Source organism: Platalea leucorodia, assembly GCF_965183815.1.
Source record: "Platalea leucorodia genome assembly, chromosome: 2".
Classification (NCBI taxonomy): Eukaryota; Metazoa; Chordata; class Aves; order Pelecaniformes; family Threskiornithidae; genus Platalea; species Platalea leucorodia.
This window is the reverse complement of record NC_138824.1, coordinates 47,223,775-47,238,258: the sequence shown is the minus strand read 5'-3', so window position 1 is coordinate 47,238,258 and position 14,484 is coordinate 47,223,775. Positions and strand designations below refer to the sequence as shown.

Genomic DNA, 14,484 nt, shown 5'->3' with positions numbered 1-14,484 from the left:
CCTGGTGACAGGCAGGATGGCATTGTGCTTTCGTATACTGCTTTCAGTATACCACCTGGATTTTAATCTTCACAGAAAAATCTAGTCATTCAATTTTAACATACTTTTCAGAAGTTAGGGAGCTGGCAAAACCATCTGGACATGAGCTGCTACTTGATTTGATTACTAAGAAGTCAAAAAATGATGCCTTGATTTAACCCATTGGGAGAAGAGGCAAGGGCTTCTCAGATACGTCTCTACTACTTCCTTAAAACATCCTTGTATTGCTAAGCAATTGCAAATATGCAGTAAATAAGTGTTACGGTCATTGGGTTTTTTTCATTGTGCGTTTGGGTGGAGGTGCCTTTATGGGCTTTATTTTATACTCCAGTGTACTTCTGGTACACAAGTAATTTTCAGTGATGGAAACATGAATACAACTGGTATCATACCTGAAATCAAACCAGAATAAAGGAAAATGCTGGGGGTTTTTTCATGCTACTTTCTAGTCCTTTGGACAGGAACCCCACTTATGGGCTTGCTCTTCAATATGGATATTTTGATTTTACATGTCATGCAACTTGAATGGATAGAAGAGCCAAGCCTAAGGTTAAAAAAAATGCTGAAGATCAAAGTCATAAACTTCGTATCTTATTCTCAAGCGGGGACAGAGAGTGAGGCATTTCAGGCCAAGTACTGGCTTTTCACTTGGAACGGTCGTGGGAGCACATAGATCGTCACCCACGGCCTCCCAGCTCTGGGCTGGTAACCTCCTACGTTGTGGCAAGAAAGTTTTCATAGTTATCCATAATTACTTGATTTCCAAGCTCTCTCATACCCTCGGATCCAACTGCAGAGGCGGTGAGCAGATTGTGATTGCATCCAGTGCTATAAGTAGGAGCATTTTATGTTTCACAAGTTGTAAAGCTGAAACATCTGAATTCTTGTATCTTTGTCTTGTTTTGTTTGGCTGGGGTTTGTTTTGTTTTGGTGGTTGGTTGTTTTTTTTGTTGGGGGGAGGCATTTAATTAAGTGCCTTTAAAACAGCTACCACACTCTAGATTCTGCATTTTATTTGGTTAATGTAGGTTGTATTCCTTTTGGCTTAAAGTTTGACAGAGTGGTTGGTGCAATATCAACTTAAAAATTTAAGCTAGGTGTAATGAATGGGGTCTCTTCAGTTATACATTTGTTGGCCATACATGAGGTTTCGGTTCTCCGGGCTGCATTCTGTCAATGCTGTGCTTGCTTTTTACCATGCTCTCCGAATAAAAGGGCCTAAACGAGAGTTCATTGCTGTTAATTTTTATGATAGTTACCTAGTTATGTAGTAATGTAGAACTGGAATATACAAGATCTAAAACTTAACTATTACAATTTTGATTAAGACAATAGATGTTTCAAAGTGATGCAGAGATGAGATCTGTGATGTCTAATGATATTTAATAGCTCATAAAATTTTTACTTCATCTAATAAAACTTACTGTACTAAATAGGAGGCGAGTTGCAGGTTGTAACACAGGAGAAGGCTCTCCAGGGTTGTTGGTGACACAGGAGAGTGAGATTGCTACCAGCCTCACTTCATTGCCAGTGAAATTTGTTGGGTTACACCTAAGAGCAAGAATGCCAGGGTCAGGTTTTTGCTTCGCAGCAGCAGTTTTACCTACACACAGTCTGGCCAGTGACCTCCTCCATGATTCCCGGGAGGCCGCGTGAGAGCCCGGTTCCGCTTGCTATGGCTTCCGCAGGTGAAAGGCTGCTGGACAGCTCTGCCTGCCAGCACCAGATACCGACCTGGGCCGCGTTTGGCTCTGTGTGCTCTGTTGTCTCTTTTTAAAATATCTTTAAAAAGGAGGGAAGAGGGACAGTGCATAGCTTGTATACACAATACAAGGTGTGCTAACTTGCATCTCCCTTCCTTCCCCCTTCTTCATTTCACAACTGTTTCCCTCGCCAAATAATGTCATTTAAAAGCAGTTTAAACCAAGTAAGTGTGATCCAAATTCTTGCACAGCATCGAAGTCCTGCCTCTGACTTCCACCAGCCATAGGCTTGAAAAACAGTCTCTCCACACCTCTTCTGTGCTGTGGTTACGGTAAATGTTTCGCAGGCTGTGAAGATGACTCCTTCCTCGCAGGCTGTGAAGATGACTCCGTCCTTGCTGCTTTTGGCATAGGACCCTCCCACGTGAATAGACTAAGGCTTCTCCCTTCTCCCCTCCCAGGTTTGGATGAGAAGAAAAGCAGCTCCGAGGTGACTTGATGTGGGGGTTCACGGTTGCTCCAAGGATTGCCTGCAGAGGTGATGAGCAATCCCCCCGGCTACTAATCCAGGTCTGGCCCTTCTTGTGCCTTGGTCCCTTGCAGCAGTCCTGTACCGCTGTGACGAGCCACCAGCTTGTCAGGCCTGGCCTAACGGGCCGGCCTGTCTGTCCCACCTTCGTGGCCCAACATCAGGCTATTGCCTCAGTGTCCCCTGGCTCTAACTGGAAAAGCCATCTTCATCAGCTGAAGGACGGAGAGAAAAGCACAGCTGGCGCAGGGGGAAGCCTGTATGTGCTTTGGCAGTCGTGAATGTAGTGGGAGATAGCAGGGGAGGATAAGATGGGGCTGGAAAAGCAAATGAAGTTTAGTATTCCTGATTTTTTTCAGCTTTTCTCACTAGAAAGCATTGTCTCCTCTCTAGCGCTCTTACAAGCTGTGCGGGTGCTGTCTGCTGTTTTTCAGAGAAGCCAGACTGACAATGTCAAAATCCATCGGGTGGCTACTCCTCACACCTACTGCTCACGAACCGGGCTGTCAGGTGCCGGTTTCATGCCGGCGAAATGTGCCGGGGAAGCCCGAGGACCGGGCACGGATGAGAGCGGTCCTGTCCCTTCCCCGGGTCTCTCTCCGCTTGAAGCCCGCCTGAGGGCCGGGCTGGGCGGCTGCGGCTCCGCGGCGGCCCCGCGGCGATCCGGACCTCACTGAAAGCGGCGTCAGTGATGTTTTTTCCCCGGCCGGCTTAGAGCTGTCTCCAAATTTGGGGGAGAGGAGTGTCCGCGCTGGCTGCCAGCCGCCGGCAGGACGGCGGGGCGCAGTCCGTACCCCTGCCCGGGGATGCGCCCGCCGCCATCACCCCCCGCCCGGGGCTCCTCGGCGCCCGCCTCCACCCGCCCGCCTCGGATTAAGTCAATTAACCGGCCCGGGCACCACCGCCGGCCTGCCCGACCCCCGCTACCAAAAAAAGGCCGGGGGAGGCCGGGGTTTCCCTCCCCCGCCGGCCGCAGCCCCGCTCCTCCCGCCGGCGCTGCCCTTCCCCGGGCTCCCCCGCCCCACGCAAACCCTCCTCGCGGGTTTTTCCCGCCCCCCCACCCCTTCACTGTTAACAAAACCTGGTGATTAAGACGCGAAACTAACAAAGAGTTTTTCTTCCACCTTAACCTTGCACACAATCCTTTAACAAATTAATTAATCCTAATGAATTAACACTTCATTTATTTAAACGCGCTACAGTTCATGAATTAAATTTTCATGCAGTGATTAAAGGCTGTTAAAATATGCATGATTTCGTTAAAATTTTATAATAAATCAGGGCAATGTGTTACATGACAAGGCAACTACTTCCCAGCCCCTCGGAAGGTGCTTTGATTCGCGGGGGGGGGGCAGGGAGGGGGGGTGCCGAGCGCTCCGCTCCTGGTTTTGGCAGCCGAGCGCATCCCGGAGGGCGGTGAGACTCGGCTGAGGACCGACCCCCCCCCGCCCCCTCCGAGCCCCTCTCCGGGTCTTTCGGAGGGGAGGAAGGCAGCGTTTTTCGGCTGCCCCATCGAAACGCGGCATCCCCGGAGCGGGGGCGATCGTGGGCGCGGGTGAAAGCCAACAACTGGTTTGCCCACGGAGCCGGTGGGGAAAGTGAGCGTGGTGTGGGAGGTGTTCTGCTGGAGGGGCTTCTCGGTGTGCTTTTTAATTCCTCCGCATCACATAAAAGAAAGAGCGAGAAACTTTACTGGCAACAGGACCTGCAGGATTTTCCACCGGACCTCCGCCTGGCTCCTCCGGTCTCCTTATTTTCCCGAAAGGGGACGTTGTGAACTACCTTGGGACTTAAATCACCATCAAGCATTTCAATTTTTAATATGACAACATTCTACACTTTGGCTGCAAAAGCAATTATTGCGGCTTGCACATCAGTAATTAGCAGGTCTTAGCTGATGTAAAGAAAGTCCTCATTAGGACATGGAAACACTTTTTGTGCATTCACCCAAAGGGTTGGTTGGTTGAGGTTTTTTTTTTTCTTCTGAAGGTTGATTTTTATCATCTAAGGGGAAAATAGCTTTTACACTAAATGGGATATTGACTTTCCGTGAACTTCACCAAATAACATGTAGTGCGGGTTTTCTCTCGGTGCTCTCACTGACACTCGGGGTAGGACAAATAGGGCGACTGAAAAATGTAAAGCTAACGTTTGGTGAAATTAAAATATCCAGAAGGTTTAGAGTTAGTGGTTCTGTAAGCTCGACATTAACTTTTTTTTTTTTTTTTTTTTTTTTTAAAGTCGGGATATATAGCAAACTATGATCAGACGTTCACACTTAATATCCCAAGCTTTAGTATATTCATCTTTGGGGAATCCTAAAAAGAGAAATCAAATACAATGGGTTACAGTAATTAATTTATAAACCGTTTCACTGTGGGAATAAGGGGTTACTTTATTACTTTCTCGAGATAGGCAGTTCAGTCAACTAAGGAAATCTGCCTATTTCTTGCATTTGAAGCTGGAGAAAACTACGGGAGACACGTAAATGCGTTATAGATATATATATGCCTCCCTCGCTTTGTTGAGCATCTTGGGCCATAAAAGTAGGGCTACAGCATGGTCGTACCTCCAATGAACTCGCCCCTCAAAGCCTGCGAGTTTATTGCCATCAGTATTCATGAGGCTGGACGTACCCACGAGGAACAGAAATAACAGCGAACATTAAGATAAAATCTATTACCAGGCCCGTGCGGTGCTGAGCCTGGCTCAAGCCGCCTTCCCGGGGAGCCGGCTGCGTGTGGCGGGGAGAGGGGGGCCGGTGAGAAGGGCGGTGAGAAGGGGGGCTGGTCCCCGGCGAGGCCTGGGGACCCCCCCCCGGGCACCGCCCCCGCCCTCGGGGGGGACAGCGGGGGCTGCGGCGCGGAGACCGGCTGCAGCACCGCGGCGGGCGTTACGGTCGGGGCGGCAGCGGGAGGGGCTCTCATTTTAAGCGTTGCTTTAAAGGTTAGCCCTTCCCCTCTTCCAAAAAAAAAAAAAGAAGGGTCCCAAGGAAAGTTTTTCCTCTCGGACTTGGTAAGCGACAGGGCAAACGGTGCCTGAAAAAAATCCTCTCCTCCCCGTGGCCTCTACCCTCACCTCCTGGCACCTCTGAACGATCAGACAGAGGGAAAAGTTGGCTGCCACTCCCTGCCGCAGCTTCTGCCCCCGGGGGCAGCGGGAGGGACCAGGCGGGAGCCGGCAGCCGCCGCACCGGGAGCCCGACGCCTCCCCGGGGTCCGGAGGCTGTCGCCCCCCCCCGCACGCAGTCGCCCCCCGCCCTCGGGCTGCCGCGGCGGTCGCGCCCCGGGCCATCTTAACGAAGGAGCACCCGGCAAGGGGTGTCCCTCCAGCCGGGCGGGACTACTTCACCTCCTGTTTGCCAAACGGAGGAGAATCCAGCAGGATGCACATCGCAAGCTGCAGAGACAACGTGCCCAGCCCCATCCCTGCCTCCAGAAGACACCGGGAAGGTGTTCCCTCAGAGCATCTGGAGGTCTTCGCCTCCTCGGGGCGGAGGTGGGAGAGCGGCTGAATTTTCTGCCTTTCTGGCAGAAGAAAATACGCAGGTGAACAGAAGGTGTGTCGTTTTAAAAGCACTGGAGGGGTCTGATGTTCCTCCGGCCAAGGAGAAGGTCTCGCCCACCGGCGCCTGCCCGGGCCGCCCGTCCCCGCTCCCGCTGCGGCGGGCAGGGCCGGGCCCGCGCTGCCTGCACTCGGCGGGTGCGCCCCACGGGTTAGAGACCCGGGCCCCAGAGGCAAAGCAAGGCCGGTGGCAGGGGGGGAGGAAGGCAGGTCATCGCTTAGCCTAGAAATCCGCCCCCCCACCTCACCCCCGCTGGCATCTGTGCGCAATTTTCCCTTGGCCTCTGCCTTTTCCTTAGGGAAACCCGATGAACTTGGCCTGACAGCGTCCTGGCGAGCCGGGGCCGCGCAGGGACACGCAGACAGACACCCACGCATGCCAGGCGGAGCAGCATCCCACGCCTTCCTCCACTGGGCAAGTGAGCCGGGCTTGCCGCCCTACCCCGGCCGGGGCCGGCCGAGGAGCCCCGCCGCGTGTGCCGGCGGCAGGGAAAGGCAGGCTGCTCGGGCCTTTCTCCTGGAGCTGCTGGCTTCTCCGCAACTTGGCGAACAGCGGTGGCATCTCCCCCTTTCCTCTTCCTCTCCACCCCTTCCCCAGGAGGCTTTCTGTTTGCAAGGCATGGTAGCTCAGAAATAGCTAGAATAAGTCATATGGCTTTAAAAAAAAAAAAAAAAAAAAAAAAAGGAAAGACAGAAATCCACATAAACTATGATTTGGCTATTCTGATGCAATGACTTCGATAAGTAAGGAGGGCCCAACCCCGCCTCAGACCAGTGTCTCTCTAGTTTCAAGTTCACCCCCCTCAGAGTGGAAGTTGCCTTCAGCCACCCCAGGGGACGCGGTAATGGACGGAGACCTGGCTCCCTTTCGCACAAGTGATTGGCAGCCGTTCCCTCCTTCCCCCCGGCCGGGACGGGGAGCTGGGGAAGGGCTTCCGAAGACAAATGTGGACTTCACCTGGGGTTGTGGTGTGCGCTGTGTGTGTGCGTGTGCGTGCCTGCCTGCCCTTTCGGCTGTGTTTATGCGCATAAATACGAGGCGTTCAGGAGAAACAGAGCAATTCCGATGCACTCCGAGGCTGTCGCAGCCCTGATCCGAGCCCCCCGCTGCCTGCAGCCCTGCTGAGGCAAAGCCGGTAGCATCTGCTCGCTCGCCGAGGGACGGCTCCGGCGTGCCCCAGGGGACAGGATTCACCGGGGGCCGTTCCCTAGGGATTCACACTAATCCCACAGGCACAGTACCAGGTTCACTCCTTCGACAGTTTTGCCTCCAACTTCATATGCAGCTAAAAGGAAAAAAAAAAAAAATCTGCTCTAAAACGGGACGGTAACCCCGAATCACTCATAAAACCCGTGCGTTATTCACCCTAGGGTCACTCCTTAACTATTTCATTCAAATGCAGAAGTATTCAAAGAATAAACCACAGGAAAGAGAGAGAGAGAGAAAGGAGAGAGAAGAGTAAGACAGAAGGAAAGACAGAAAGAAGAAAGAAAGACAGAAAGAAAGAAAGAAAGAAGAGGAAAGAAAGGAGGGATGAAAAAAAGAAAAAAACATTTCTCCAGACTACTTTTCCTTTGTTTTCAGGGTGTATAAGATGGAATCGACTTGTTTCTTGCATAAAAAGTACCTGGGTAGCAAGAGAAAGAGGGGGAAAGGAGAGAAAGGAGAGAAAGAAAAACAAAGATGGAAAGACAGAGAGAGGGAGGGAGGGAGGGAGAGAGGGAGGAGGAAGGGAGGAAGGAAGGGAGGAAGGAAGGAAGGAAGGAAGGAAGGAGGAAAGGAAGGAAGGAAGGGAGGGAGGGAGGAAGGGAGGGAGGGAGGGAGGGAGGGAGGGAGGGAGGAAGGAAGGAAGGAAGGAAGGAAGGAAGGAAGGAAGGAAGGAAGGAAGGAGGAAAGGAAGGAAGGAAGGGAGGAAGGAAGGAAATACATTCTGTCTGTGACTGTTTTCTGCTTCAGACCACGCCAGTGAACTGGGGTTTTCCCACGGAGAAGGAGCGAGGGCCGGTCGCGGGGCCGGGAGGAAACGCGCCGTGTCACCCCGGCGGCGCTGCCCGCGCAGCGCACACGCTCCTCGTGGGCGAAGCCTCTGTCCCCCGCGGCGCCGACACAACAACACTCGCGACAAAACTACACGGGGTGGGAGGGGAATTAAATCATATGGAAATCAATCGCCCCTGAGTGCTTCAAACAAATGTCTGCCGCCGTGGTTCTTCTCAAGGAGCCGCTGCGCAGGTCTCGGCAGTAGCGGGGTGCGGCCGGAGGTCGCCCCTTTCGGCGGTGGGGCTCCTCAGCGCGGGGTCCCCTCTCCCCTCGGCTGCGGCAGGGGCCACGCACCTTTGCGTTTCGCTGCCGGGCCGGTTCCCTCCGCCGCTCGGAGGGCAGGGAAGGGGCGCCGGCCCGCACCCCGGCCGGCCCCGCCCCGGGGGCGCCGGCTGCCTCCGCGCCCCACCGCCCATCCCCGCCCCGTCGGGGCGCCCCGGGCCGCGCCGGCGGCCGCGCAGCGCGCACGTGTGGCAGCCACAGGTGCCGCAGCCGCCCCGGTGCTCGGCCTCCCTCGCTATAAGAGCGGCCCCGCCGCCGCCGCCCCGGCGAGACGGGCGAGGGCTGCGGGAGATGCAACAAGGCGCGGGGAGGCAGGGACCGGGGGCGGCGGGAGGAAAAGGAGGAGGAGGAGGCGGAGGAGGAGGAGGAGGAGGAAGGGGGGGAGACAGCTGATGCCTGTCAAAGCCGGAGCCGCCGCGCTCTCGCGAGAGCCCGCCCGGCGGTAGCCACGGGATGCGGGGCTCAGGTGCGGGCAGAGCGCAGCGCAGCGCGCCCGGCGCCGGGCAGCGGCAGGCAGAGGAGTGAGACGGCGGGGGCCGGAGGGAGCCTCGCCGCCCGCTCTCCCGCCCAGCCCAGCCCCGGCCACCGCGGCAGCGGCGGCGGCGGGGGCAGGGTCCGCTGCGGCACCGCCGCCACCGCCACCGGCTCCGCCACCGCCACCCGCCGCCGTCCGCGGCTTCCCCCGGCGGGAGGAGAGCGCCCGGAGAGCACTTTTCCCCCGACTTTAGGAGTGTTTGTGGATTTACATGCCAAGCCTTCAAGATGATGTCCATGAACAGCAAACAGCCGCATTTTGCCATGCATCCCACCCTACCTGAGCACAAATACCCCTCTCTACACTCCAGCTCGGAAGCAATAAGAAGAGCATGTCTACCAACTCCACCGGTAAGGGACAGGCAGCTGCAGCTCTCTTCTTTCTTTCTTTCTCTCTCTCCCTCTCACGCACACGCACACGCACACACTCTTTCTTTCTCTCTCTCTCTTTTCTGTATACTGCATGTATGTGTATGTGCATTAATAAAAAAACCGCTGCGAGGCACATTTTGACAAGCGGCGCTTAATGTTTTTTTCATGTCTTCCTCTGCAATCATCTGAGCGCCTGTGATCTTTTTTGAAAGCGGTGTTCACACGAGTCTCCGACTTCATCCACTTTCTGTATTAATTTTTATGACTCGGCCTCTGAAAACGAATGCGCTTTATGTGCTCTTGTGTTTGACACAATTCCCCAGCTGAGAGTTACAGATCCATTTCTTCTTCTCCTCCTTCTCCTCCTTTTTTCTCTTCTTCTTTCTTTCTTTTTTTTTTAAATTTATTTGTTCCCTTCATACCCCCGTCCTCTCTTTTTCGGATTTCCCCCCGCCCCGGCTGCTTGCCCTTTCTACTCTTCGTTTCTTCTTTTCCTCTTTTGCTCCCCCTCCTCGCTTTCCCCCCTATTTTTCTACCCCATCCCCTATTTCCCCTCACCTCCCCGTGCCGTCTCCTGCTATACCCCGCTTCCCCCATTCACTCGGCTCTCCCCACCCCGTTCCCCATTACACGGGCATACTGCTGCCGGCTGCCCCCGCACGGTCACCCCAACTTTGCTCACCTCTCCCTCCCCTCCCGGGCTCCCCTCCCTCGACTTTCCCCCCTCCTTCCCCACCGCACGCCCCGTCCTCCCGCAACCCCCACGCTTCCTTCCCTCTACTGGCTTTCTGCCCCCCTCCCCGGCGCCCCCCTGCCCCCTCTCCCCGCACCCCGCTCTGTTTTGTGTCCCTTGCAGCTGCAGAGCAATATCTTCGCCAGCCTCGATGAGACCCTGCTGGCGCGGGCCGAGGCTCTGGCCGCCGTCGACATCGCCGTCTCGCAGGGCAAGAGCCACCCGTTCAAGCCGGACGCCACCTACCACACCATGAACAGCGTGCCCTGCACCTCCACCTCCACCGTGCCCCTGGCGCACCACCACCACCACCACCACCACCACCACCACCAGGCGCTGGAGCCCGGCGACCTCCTCGACCACATCACCTCCCCCTCCCTGGCGCTCATGCCCGGCGGAGGCGGCGGCGGCGGCGGCGGCGGCGGCCACGACGGGGCGGGCGGCGGCGGCGGCGGGGCCGGCGGCGGCGGGGGCGGCGGCGGCGGCGGCGGGGGCGGCGGCGGCCTCATCTCCACCTCGGCCCACCCGCACTCGCACATGCACGGCCTGGGCCACCTCTCGCACCCGGCCGCCATGAACATGCCGTCGGGGCTGCCGCACCCGGGGCTGGTGGCCGCGCACCACGGGGCCGCGGGGCAGGTGGCCTCGGCGGCGGCGGTGGTGGGGGCGGCCGGCTTGGCCTCCATCTGCGACTCGGACACGGACCCGCGGGAGCTGGAGGCCTTCGCCGAGCGCTTCAAGCAGCGCCGCATCAAGCTGGGGGTGACCCAGGCCGACGTGGGCTCGGCCTTGGCCAACCTGAAGATCCCGGGGGTGGGCTCCCTCAGCCAGAGCACCATCTGCCGCTTCGAGTCCCTCACCCTCTCCCACAACAACATGATCGCCCTCAAACCCATCCTGCAGGCCTGGCTGGAGGAGGCCGAGGGGGCCCAGCGGGAAAAAATGAACAAGCCCGAGCTCTTCAACGGGGGCGAGAAGAAGCGCAAGCGGACTTCCATCGCCGCCCCGGAGAAGCGCTCCCTGGAGGCTTACTTCGCCGTCCAGCCCCGGCCCTCCTCCGAGAAGATCGCCGCCATCGCCGAGAAATTGGACCTCAAAAAGAACGTGGTGCGGGTTTGGTTTTGCAACCAGAGACAGAAGCAGAAACGGATGAAATTTTCCGCCACCTACTAGGGGCGGGCGGGAGGGGCGGCCCTGGCAGCGGGGGCACCGGGGGCGCCGGGGGGGCCGGGCCGGGGCCGCGGGGGACGCCCACCCACCGCCGCCGACCCCCGAGACGCCGTGGGAAGCTCCTGGGGACCAAGGGACGATGCAGAAATTGAAGGCGAACTGCTCGCTGAGCGGGGAGAGGGGGGGCGTGCGTGGGGGGGGGGGGGGCGCTATCAATTATTGAAACAAAAAGACGCCGGGACACCAACGAGAAGAAGGAGGAGAGAGGAGGTAAAAAAACGCTCTAGAAACCCGTGGGGGTCACTTCTACGGCCCCATCCCCCCTCTGCCCCCCACCCCCCCGACAGAAAGCGGGAGAAAGAGCAACTTAAAGCGTAAACACACACAGACACACACCAATAAATACCGTGACAGCAACAACCACAAACCGAGAAACCTAAGTCACAACTTTCCGAAGGAAAACAAAACCGACCAACAAACTCGGAAGGCGAAACTGTCGGTGATGATGCTACGTTTGGTTTGGGTCTCTCTTTTCATTACTTTCTGGTTTTCTTTCTTTTCCCTGGCTTGGTAATGAAGGAGGACGGCGGTGGTTTGGTGTGGGGGGTCTTTTTCTTGGGTTGGCTTGGTTTTGGAGTAAGTTTGGTTTTTTTGTTTGTTTGTTTTTCCCTCGAATGCAGTTTTTCGCGAGGCTTTGGCGATGGGTCTTGTCTGTGCCGGGGGAGCGGTGCGAGCGGGGCCGGGGCCGGGGCGGGGGCCGGGGCGGGGGCCGGGGCAGGCGGCCGCAGCCCGGCGGGGCAGCTCGGGGAGCGGGCCCTTTCCTCTCCGCTGTTGCCTCGATAATCCTAGTTAGCTCCAGGAAAACAAAACAAACCAAAAAGTTACTCCGCAGCCCCTTTGTTTCTCTTCCCTCGCTTGCGTGGTTTGCGTTTCCATCTCTGTCTAAAGACAGGTCCCTGTCTCTGCAGGGATGTGTCTGGAGATAGGTGCCAAACCTGCCTGAGCAGGGATGCTCTCCGAAAGAGTATCTTCAGATTCATTAAGGCTCGTGGTTAACTCTATGTCCTCTCCCCTCCCTCCCCTCCCCGCTCCCCACCCCATGCCCCCCGGCATCCCTACCGGAGCTGCTGGATTTAGGTTAGCAACGGGCTGTGGTGGGAAAAAGGTCCTGCCTTGGGTTCCTCCCAGGGCTGGGGGTTATTGCACCCAGCAGGCAAAAGAAATCACCAGTGCAGGGTTTGAAATGACATTTGTTTCTGAGGGGTCTGCATGTTGGGAACAAACAGGCAAAACCCCCCCATTTGGGCTTAAAAGTCGTTTATTGTAAATAATAAACGTTAGGTAGAGGATGGCTTTTGCGGGGTGTGTGTGGGGGTTCAATTTGCACTGTCACAGTCTCCCGGATTGGCAGCGATGATGTTATTCCGTAGTAACGATGCTGGTACTACTACTACTGATAATCAAGGTGCATTATATGTCTCGCGGATTGGAAAAAAAAAAAAAATTAAATTAGCAGAGCTCGTTAGGTAAAAACGCCAGCTACGTGCAAAGCCATTGCTGGGGCTGGCTGTAACCGAAGGACTGTTAAGGCTTTCAAGTAACAAGGAATTTCGGAAAAGGAAATACCCTCCCGTTTAAATCAAAACAAACAATAGACTGAAAATATGCATGACCTAAAAAAAAAAAAAAAAAAAAAAAAAAAAAAAAGAGAGAGAGAAAAGAAAAAAAGGCATAGAAAGATCCGTGATAAAGTCTCGATTTTATTTATTTATTTATTTAACTATTTATTTTATTATTATTATTCCTATTATTATTAATAATAATATTATTATTATTTTGTGTATCATTGTTTGCAGCGCAAACATTCTATGCATTTTGAAACTGAGCACTAAATAGAATAGCTTCTGGTAGAATCTTTTGTGGATGGTGTAATTTCACAGTTTAACTGCCTGTTTTCACCGAAAACACAAACATTCTTGTCACGTTCTTGTATTTAGATTTAAAAGAGGGAAAAAAAAAAAAAAGGAGGGAAAAAAAAGAGAAGAAAGACGATTGTAAATATTTTCTTTAATGCACAAAAAAAAAAAAAAGGTTACAAACTGCAACCACGTGTGGATCCTGAAATGTCTCACTGAATAATCTACCTGTCCATGTATGTTTGCTGAGCTTTCTCCTTGGTTGTGTCTTTATTCTATTACTTTTATTTCTATCAGAAATATTTCTGTACGCCAAAATACAACAGGGAGATGCGTCCCAGCATACTTACAAATAAAACAAACGTGAAAACAGAATAGTTATTATTATTGGGTGCATTTAAAAAAAAAAAAGAAAAGAAAAAATATTTCCGAGACACGGCTGGTAAATTCAAGGTATGGCCGTTAGACAATAAGACTAATTCTACCAAAAAGAAAATAGTGAGAGATGTATTTTTCTGCTAAATCCAGAAATCATTACTTTGAGATAGCTCTTATGTGAAAATCGGTGCTCTGAATAAAATTAACTATATATTAGCTGCGTGTGTTTCTTGAAGTTTATTCTATAACTGCAGAATATAAATCAAAGTAAAATTTTAAGAAGGACTTCTGAAGTATTTCTTTTCAGTTTGCTGGAAAGGATTATGCACCTACAAAAATATGTATAAAGAAGAAAAGCTTGGGTGGTTTCAGGTTTATATGTTGTTCTGACCGGCCTAATTGCACTTAATTATGTAACAAGATACTTTATTTTTATTTTGGGTTAATAAATATGAAAATCCTAAACTGATCTCTCCTTATGTTGTAAATGCAATTGTTCATTAGGAACGTATAGGATGCCACCTACTGCTTCAAGTGATCAAAGAACCTCTTTCTATTTTCTGATGACCTGTGACTAGATCAGATGCCAAATGTAAAAAGTTACTTAATAGCTGGGATTATTTCTTCTGTAGACAGATTTTAGCCAAATCTTTTTAATTTCGCCGGTAAATCTGTGAATCGAGACACGTGATGTTCAGAAAAGAATAATACGTTCAAAAAGCTGTGATTTTAAACAACTGTTGATGTTAAAAAATAAGCACTAAAGGTATTTTTAAAAAACATAGATCTCATCCACCGGAAATTGACTTGATTCTGTTGTTATTAACTTGAAATGTCATCAGAATTTTTAATAAATGCATTTGTAAAAATATTATTTTATAGAAAAGTATTACCGGATATCGTTTTTGGAGAGTCAGGAATGAACAAATAAAAATAATGACAAATGTTGGGGTTTTTTTCATCTGCCCCAAACGACTGAAGTGTTACAAGTGATACCGCATTTGTATTATACAGTAATGACCGATGTATGTATTGAAAAGTTAAAGAGTTTGTTTTGTAATAAGTACAATCCTTATCGAGTACAAAGAAAAAATAATATGTTAATAAAACAGATGGTGAAAATAAAAGCTTTGCAGAGTTTCCTATTTTTCATGGTAGGAAACTGTGCAAAACCGGAATGTCCTGCTTTCCGTCGAATGAAGCTGAATAGTTCATAAAACCAC

At 52.7% G+C, this 14,484-nt stretch overlaps 1 protein-coding gene across 1 annotated transcript; it reads left to right on the top strand.

Annotated features, from left to right (window-relative positions):
* Positions 1 to 8,920: 8,920 nt before the first annotated feature.
* Positions 8,921 to 10,970, top strand: POU4F1 (POU class 4 homeobox 1; the record flags this gene model as incomplete). The annotated part of the gene is made up of 2 exons (XM_082304920.1): positions 8,921 to 9,043; positions 9,921 to 10,970. 2 exons carry the CDS (start codon positions 8,921 to 8,923, stop codon positions 10,968 to 10,970), a joined length of 1,173 nt encoding a protein of 390 aa, XP_082161046.1.
* Between the last annotated feature and the right edge of the window lie 3,514 nt (positions 10,971 to 14,484).